The sequence below is a fragment of the Andrographis paniculata genome, unplaced genomic scaffold (assembly GCF_009805555.1).
Source record: "Andrographis paniculata isolate CXL003 unplaced genomic scaffold, ASM980555v1 Contig70END, whole genome shotgun sequence".
In the NCBI taxonomy this organism is placed as follows: Eukaryota; Viridiplantae; Streptophyta; class Magnoliopsida; order Lamiales; family Acanthaceae; genus Andrographis; species Andrographis paniculata.
This window is the reverse complement of record NW_026137607.1, coordinates 2,502,056-2,510,655: the sequence shown is the minus strand read 5'-3', so window position 1 is coordinate 2,510,655 and position 8,600 is coordinate 2,502,056. Positions and strand designations below refer to the sequence as shown.

Below are 8,600 nucleotides of genomic sequence, written 5' to 3'. Positions count from 1 at the left end.
AACAACACAACACATCAGGACAGACAAATGACAGATAAAAATAATATATGATATTATTATAGATAGTAGATAAGAGTATATTATTATTATTATTATTATTATTATTATAGAATACAGACAGGTCCCCAAGACGAGTTTGTTCACCTAAAAACCAATTGCAAAGTGCTAAGTGCCACGTTTTGCTTTGCCGTTGAATAATGAATGATATGTCGTTTGCCATGAACCAACTTTTCTATTAATTTATATTTAGTTTGCATGCTGCAGCTAAAATACTGATGTTGTGTTGAACAGCGCATTATGTGCTATTAGACAATAGATAATATTATTACAAACAACACAATATATATATATTAAAATATAATACAAATACAACATATGAACAAAACACACGTATTATAGTCTCACCAGCACACAATATTACTACAAACAATACACAGTATTGTTACAAACAATAAATTATATGTCAATATAATACAAATACAACACATGAGTTAGCCCATGCTATAGTCTCGTATATCACACACAACAGTTGATTTTAGCATATGACAGTGCTGATGATTTTAGATCGCATCAGGTCACCTGCCACATATGGTTAGCCTAGTATGACTTGTCTGTCGGACCTAGTTTGCAGAATATTAGATTCAATCGGAGTTTATTCTGTGCGCACTTTCGAGCAGCGACTGCGAGTTCGTAGTCATAATAAAATTTAAAAAAAAATGACATTGACAAGGAGGGCAAGGCGACTCTCCAAGATGCCGCTCTGTCGTACGTGTCTCTCATTATCAATTAATATACATCCCAGGAAAGCAAAAGCCTGTCTTATTAATTAAATGGGATTAGATATCTTTTTACTTCATCAACCACCAAACACACAGCTAACAAGAAACGTGTCAGGCCTACCACTTGCTCCCCTCAACAATGATAAGTTAATAACCTTTGACCAAAAAGTATTTCATTTCCATGTCCATATGGCAACAATATCTGCTCTGCTGTACAATTAGGATAGACACACACATACATAAATAGGCTACGTGGTCTTTTGTAGTATGTTTTTCTGTTTGTCTTATCTATCTTTTAAGTGAAGTCGTCACCTCAACTCACCATGATCATTATCATCCTCTAGGAATATTCTCCTAACAAAATCTTGAAATCTTCTGGAATAGAGCTTTGGATCAACTGCTGAAATAGAGATAGGGTCGAGCTGCAAGGATTTGTAGGCATGCTCAAGCTTCTTGCTTATGTCGTAGTCCTGCAGAATGTCTATTATCCCAAAGTATAATCCCACTCTATGCAGCAGCATTTCACCATTCTCACTACTCTTCTTCTTCTTCCTCCGGTCCTGGTCCTCCACCGCCCGGCCCGGCACATTCGCTCCCAGCCTCACCGCGCCATTCTCGCCGCCCTTGTTGTCTACAAAATGAACACCTACTAAAAGGCTGTAATCCATAATTCCCATGGACTCCAAGAACCCACAGTCCAGATCAATCTGTCTGCATAATAAAAAAATATATTCAATCACTCACTTAACTCTCTACTTAGAATCAAACATTTAATTAGTTTTAACAAATTTTCATTGTAACTTAAAGCACACATAGCACAAAATCCCCAAACATTGTTGTTTGTTGCTGTTGTCCAAGGGATTTTGTGCATTGTTATTTTATGAAAAGACAAAGATAAGCGTAATTTGTACACCAATGAGAAAAAAATGGTGGGAGACTTTTTAAAATGGAGATGAGTTATTATAAGTAAATGGTAAATTATATAAAATTCCCTTGTGTTTTAGTAAAAATGCACAAAACACTCTGCCTACAATCCCCTTATGTTTATGTAAAATTTGCACAAAATACCTGATGTTTAATTCTAAATAAAGACCTATTATTTATATTATTAAAAAGGTATTTGAGATAGTTTATGTTTTTTATTTGTATAAATCTTTATTTAGAACCAACCATCAGATTTGGACAGAGAAGTGTTTCATGCAAACTTTACATTAACACAAAGAGAATTTTACGCAATATTTTTACTAAAACACAGGGAAGGTGTTATATAATTTATCCATAAGTAAATATGCATTCATTATATACTACAACCTCATAAGTTGTTGATACCACTTGGTCTGTAGCCGAAACACAAAGTTGAGGTCGAGGTCCTTGAGCGTTGTGGTTTCATCGATCTCTTCCTCAGGCTTGTCGGTTACACGCCCGTGCGATGATCCTTTCAAATCAAACCGTCTGTGGATCCGCAATGGAGAGCACAGCATATTCCCCATCACAATCAGCCGCGTCTAATCATCGATTCAAATACCATCAATGTACGTTAGTTAGTTAGTTAGTTAGTTCTTTCTCCTCGCAACAATGGCAGCTCAGATCAGCCACTGCTTACCTTCAAACCACCCGATTTCACACAGTGGACGCCGTAGAACTTTGTTACAAGAGAATTTTCATAGCGGCGAACATGCTGGTAATAACTTGGAAGCATCTTAATCAAAGCCTGATACAAGTAGTAAACAAGAATTAACAACAAAGTATATATTCGAATAGTTAATGATTTTCTTTCATGAAGAACCAACCTTGACTTCAGATTTCTTCAAAGTCTTGATCATGAACCTATCGTCCTGCGTCATGTAGAAGAAGCTTCCACTCTTCCCGGGAGATGAAAGCTCTCGCAGGGCGTCACTCCCGCAAATGGCTAACATGTAATCTGCCGGATCGACTCGGAACAGCTCCCTTAAATGTCTAAATACACAAACAAGTAACCAAGAAACTACACATTTTAAAAAATCTTTTAGGTGAAATGAAATGGTCATTTAACATAAACTTTTTGTCAATGATCGATCGATCTATCTCACCGGAACACCACAGGACAATAGTCTTTCCATCGAAACTCCATGCATTGATGAGGGGGTGTAACCTTCGACCCCTCCGGAGGAAACCTTGTCCAAAACTTTTCCTTAGGATCAAAATCGCCAGCCTTTAGACGACGTAGCAGCGAAGAATGCCTCCCCACCGAATACCTTAAGAACAACAACACACACATTAAAATCAATCATCTACATCACCAAAACAACGATGAATGATTCCAATTCGACAAAAACCAACCTAATCCCTAACTGGAGATTAAGCATAAGCTCATAACTCTTGTGCCCTTTCAATATCGTCTTCCCCGGCCTCTTCACTTCCCCGTCGTTGTCGTCGACAAGACAGGGACTCCTACGAGCCCGATCGCTGTCGTCATTGCCGTCCGCCACATTATCATTTATATCACAAGTTATATCCCCATCCGATTCCCCAATGCAAATTCTCGGAACTGCTCTGTCATTATCAATAGCCGGAATCTTCATTGCCGGCAGTGGCTGCTTCTTCTTCTTCTTCCTCATCCCCTCGCCGGAAGTCACCACCATCAGTGGCGCAGACAACTTCTGGTTGAATCCTCCCTTCAAATCCTCACTATCGGAGCTCAATCCGCCATTATCGGGCCAGGTAAAAACTCCAGGTGCCTTAGGAGCACCATTCTCCCAATTCCCTTCGTACCGATTTCCATTTCTCCAAACGAAAACGCCTTTTCCATGAATCGAACCGTTCCTCCACTCGCCGACATACTCGTTCCCGTTCCGCCAAAGATACCGTCCTTTCCCGTCCTGCAAATTCCTCCTCCACTGCCCCTCGTAGCAGTCCCCGTTGCTGTAATGCTTGGCGCCATAGCCGTGCTTCTTATCCCCAGCCCACCCGCCGACGTACGAATCCCCGCCCGACCCGACGAAAGTGCCCGACCCGTCCATCCGACCCGACTTGAACTCGCCTTCGAAAGTTGCGCCCGACGGCCACGAGAACTTCCCCTTCCCGCTGGCCTTCCCCTTCCTCCATTCCCCTTCATACATACAACCGTCTTTCCATAAATACTTACCCGATCCATGGGGAGCATTGTCGCAGCACGTTCCGATGTACAGATCTCCGTTGGGGAGGTGTTTCTCGATCTCGACCGCGCAATTGCCTCCGTCGGGGGCGATCCGCCGGCACGCGGCTTGAGATTTGCTTCGCGGCGTGGTCGTGGCGTTTGCACTTGTAGTGTCGGGGATTTTAGGGTTCTCTGTGAATAAGTTGGACTTTGCAGCGAAGCTTTCGAAGCTCTCGAGCATTATTATTTCTTCTTGTTGCTGGAGAAGAAACGAGGTCGTTACATTTACATACACACGTTGGGATCACATTCACAGAACCATAATAGAGTTGTGAAACTCTATAGCCATTGGTGAATGGTAAATGATAACGGTGCGAATAGTTTACGGATTGAAGAACAGAGTAGAGTAGCAGGTAGGGTAGGGTAAATTAAGCTTCAAGTGCAGAGCAGACGAACAGAGACAGACTGCAAAGGCAAAGAATATATAGGAGAAGGAAAATGAGAGGAGGGATGTCAACGGTGTCGGGACGGATTTTGCATGCCCGAGACCCGCCGCGGACACAATACCTGTTCCGCCCAGCTTCAATCTGGCTCTGGATCCCGTCCAACCGAGTTCGAGATTAACCCTGACAAATTCATTTTTTTTTTTTTAAAAAAAATATATAAATTTTTAAAAATAATTTAATATAAATACGTGTCAAAGTACAAAACTATTATAATTCTAAACATAAAAACAATCAAATATTGAGCAAGCACTAGCCCTCGTTATAAAAAGAATTATAGAAAAAAATATTAAAAGAATAAATTTAATTTAGAATTAATATTCTATTTTAAGTTTAAAATTTTTAAAATAAATAAATAATATTTCATCCGTCTTAATACAGTAGTCTTATTTACTATTTTTGTCTGTCCCAAAACAATAGTCTTATTTATTATTTTTGTCCGTCCAAAAAACAATAATCTTATTTTCATAAATAACCATATCAGTATAAAACTATCTTTATTCTTTCGTTATTATTACACAATTGTCACTACTTTTTACAATAATATACTCACAAGGGCAAAAAAATCTTTTACCTATATTTTTTTACCCACTATCAATATAATACTAATATTTCTTGAACTCCGTGCCCAACACCACTAACACTGTAGTTCTGGGACGGAGGGTGTATAATTTATATTGTATAAAAATATAAATAAATTATAATTATTATTAAAATGTCCGTATTCGGGTCCGGAGAAGGTATGTGGACAAAATTGTGTTATTTTTAATAAATACAAAATTTGTACAAATTATATATGATTTGAATTTAAAGTGGGTTATATTTTCTAAATGAGTCCTTTGATTCTCCTTTCGGGTCGATTTATTTTCCAACTTGGTTTTCTATGGCTTCTTTGATCCGAAGAGATTTGGTCTTCGGTTTGATTATACCGGACTTTGGAGGGCTTTAGTCTCCGTGCAGGCAATTTGATCGTCAGCTTTGGATTTGATGTCTTTTTTGGATGATCCGAGGCTTTGATATTTGATTTAGCTTTGCAGCCTTTTGCAGGGCTTTGATCTCCGTGTTGGCGATTTGACCATCAGCTTTGGATTTGATGTATTTTTTGGACAATCCGCAGCTTTGTTTTTTAGTTTGCTTTTTCCGCCTTTTGGAGAGCTTCGGTCTCCGTGTGGGCAATTTGATCATCGACTTTGGATTTGATGTCTTATTTGGACAATCCGCGGTTTTAATCTTTTGTTTGGCTTTGCCGTCTTTTGGAGAGTTTTGGTCTCCGTGTGAGAGATTTGATCATCTGCTTTGGATTTGGTGTCTTTTTTGGACGATCTGCGGCTTTGATCTTTGATTTGCCTTTTCCGCATTTTGGAAAGCTTCGGTCTCCGTGTAGACGATTTGATCGTCGGCTTTGGATTTGATGTCTTTTTTGGACGATCCGCAAATCTGATCTTTGTTTTATCTTTGCCGCTTTTGGAGGGTTTTGGTCTCCGTGCAGGCGATTTGATCCTAAGCTTTGGATTTAATGTCCTCTTTAGACGATCCGCGGCTTTGATCTTTGAGAAGGTGGATTTGGTGTTCCATAACACTTTTGGCGGCGCGTCTCTTTGACTTTTGGATCAAAGAGGGTCTGGTTGATACTTTGTTGAAAAACGCGATGAACACCTTGAAGCTTTTAGATGAACTTTGGATGTTTTTCCTTGGCCTTGATAGATTTTTCAACAGCTTTTGATTCTTTAATCTTTGAAGAAGTGGATTTGGTGCTCCATAACACTTTTGGTGGCGTGTCCCTTTGACTTTTGAATTGAAGAGGGCCTAGTTGATGCTTTGTAGAAGAACGCGATAAACATCTTGAAGCTTTATGAGGAACTTTGGAGACCTTCTTTTGGCTTTGAAGAATTCCTCAACGACTTTTGGAGCTTTGATCCTTGAAGATGTGGATTTTGTGCTCCATAACACTTTTGACGACGTGTTCCTTTGACTTTTGGATCGAAGAGGGCTTAGTTGATACTTTGTTGAAGAATGCGATGAACACCTCGAAGCTTTGGGATGAGCTTTGTATGCTCTTCCTTGGCTTTGATGGATTCCTCAACGGTTTTTGGAGCTTTGATCATTGAAGAGGTAGATTTGGTGCTCCATAACACTTTTGGCGGTGTGTCCCTTTGACTTTTGGATCGAAGAGGGCTGAGTTGATGCTTTGGTGAAGAACGCGATGAACATCTTGAAGCTTTGGGATGAACTTTGGATGATCTTCCTTGGCTTTGATGGATTCTTCAACGGCTTTTGGAGCTTTGATCCTTCCTCCGTCTTGGGCATACGACGAAAAACGATAACTCCATCGATTCGTCAACCAATATTGGATCATTTGTCCAAATCAGTGACTTTCGACGAAGAACGCTTCGAATGACACAAAGAACATAAAGAACAATACAGAGAGAGTCGAGAGACTTACCCCTTTGCTTGAATCCTTGATGCAACTTCGGTGTCTCAAATGAACTGGCCATGGCTCATATTTATAGGGGATGTGTGGTTTCGGCTTCCTTTTTTAATGGTGCCACGTGGCGCGTTTTAATTGACCAATAGGAAGATTTTATAATCTTTCCTTTTCCATCAGATGCTCTTTTCCATTCTTGACGGATTTGATTGTGCACTTTCCTTTCTCGCTAAGATCTTTATATCATTGCCCTTTTTCTGAAGATATTAATTTATATACTTCTTTTATTGACAAAATTAATTTATTTTGTTGCCAAATTTATTATAGCTCTATTTGTGCACGTAATATTTGTACGATATCTTCCATTTTAAGCAGATTTTTGCATTAATAGTTGATATTTATTGTACAAAAATTAACATATGTGCATAATTAAATACCATATATTTATTTTGTTGGAATTTTATTTTCTTTCAAAATACATGATATTTAATTGATTTTAGACATATATTTTTAGTGTCTACAAAATGCCCCATCGAGACTCTTTTAAGCCGACGCAAAATGTTTAAGGCGTGAATGAGTCTCGAAACATAAGTCAATTTATTTTTTGACTGATTTTTTTTATGGCTATCATTTTTTTGATTTTTTTTTGCCAATATTTTTTTCAAAAGGCTTTTTCTTTTTTAATATCTTTTATTTTTTTGGACGAGATTTTTTTTGTCAAATTGATTTTTTTTAAGCCCGATTTTTTTTTGGACTTTTTTTTGCCCAATTTATTTTTTAGGGCTTTTTTTTTTGGGTATAATTGACTAAACTCGAAGTTATATTCCAAGTTGCCTACGTATCCGGTGAAGGAATCAAGTCATAACGTAGTTCAAAACAAATTGAATTTTTTTGTTTTTGTTAAACAGTTTATTCTCGTGTTAAGGAGTCATGTTAGAAAATTTATCCTCATTCTCAGGAGATTGAAGAAAGTTTTTCCACGTTTCCAGGAGGTTGTAGAAAGTTTCTCTTTTCTAGGATATTTTAGAAAGTTTTTCATCGTTTCCAGGAGATTGCAGAAAGTTTATCCTCATTTCCAGGAGTGGTGAAAGTATGACTGCCCCCACTGTTTGAAGTGTTATATTTCTCGTCTTCTGAGAAATCTTCAGTAGGTGGTTCATACATTCCACTAGACATCATGCTCAATTCTATATCATGAGCGTGAGTGGCGATTTCTTCAAAAGTATGGGGTCGGATCCCTTGTATGATGTATTTCAAGCCCCATTGCATCCCTTGAATGCACATTTCTATGTCGGAAGCCTCGGACAGACGGTCTTTGCAGTTGAGGCTTAGACTTCTCCAGCGGTTGATGTAGTCAATTACTGGCTCATCTTTCCATTGGCGGCTGTTGGTGAGTTCGGTCATGCTGACGCTTCTTCTTGTGTTGTAGAACCGATTTAAGAACTCGTGCTTTAGTTTTTCCCAATTGCGATGGAACCAGCCTCTAAGTCAATGTACCAATCGAAGACGTCTCCGTTTAGTGACCGCACAAATTGTTTGATTAGGAGGTCTCCATATGTTCCAGCATCGTTGCATGTCTCGACAAAGTGCGCTATATATTGTTTTGGGTTGTCTTTGCCGTCACATTGTTGAAACTTTGGTGGTTGATAGCCCGTTGGCATTGTGAGGGCATCAACCGTTGCAATGTAAGGCTTGGCGTAAGTGTGCATCGGCCTTGAACTCCATTCGAATTCTCTTTTGATTGCTCCCTTGATGTATTTGTCAAGTTGAGATATATG

At 38.9% G+C, this 8,600-nt stretch overlaps 1 protein-coding gene across 3 annotated transcripts; it reads right to left on the bottom strand.

Annotated features, from left to right (window-relative positions):
* Positions 1-830: 830 nt before the first annotated feature.
* LOC127264294 (phosphatidylinositol 4-phosphate 5-kinase 1-like) lies at positions 831-4,492 on the bottom strand. 3 transcript variants are annotated; one of them, XM_051293750.1, is made up of 6 exons: positions 3,099-4,492; positions 2,849-3,013; positions 2,570-2,735; positions 2,383-2,490; positions 2,091-2,284; positions 831-1,490 (listed from the first exon to the last, which is right to left on the bottom strand). In XM_051293750.1, the coding sequence occupies exons 1-6, from the start codon at positions 4,133-4,135 to the stop codon at positions 1,088-1,090; spliced, it is 2,073 nt and encodes a 690-aa protein (XP_051149707.1). In that variant the 5' UTR covers positions 4,136-4,492; the 3' UTR covers positions 831-1,087. The 3 variants fall into 3 exon arrangements, with proteins under 3 accessions (XP_051149707.1, XP_051149708.1, XP_051149709.1); XM_051293751.1 differs by having other exon boundaries at positions 1,166-1,410; XM_051293752.1 differs by having other exon boundaries at positions 1,296-1,486.
* Between the last annotated feature and the right edge of the window lie 4,108 nt (positions 4,493-8,600).

Coding starts and splice junctions, on each gene's coding strand:
- LOC127264294 (XM_051293750.1), bottom strand. CDS start 4,135: ATGCTCGAGAGCTTCGAAAGCTTCGCTGCAAAGTCCAACTTATTCACA. Junction 2,491..2,569: donor TGAAGAAATCTGAAGTCAAG/GTTGGTTCTTCA, acceptor TACTTGTATCAG/GCTTTGATTAAGATGCTTCC. Junction 2,285..2,382: donor TGAAATCGGGTGGTTTGAAG/GTAAGCAGTGGC, acceptor ATCGATGATTAG/ACGCGGCTGATTGTGATGGG.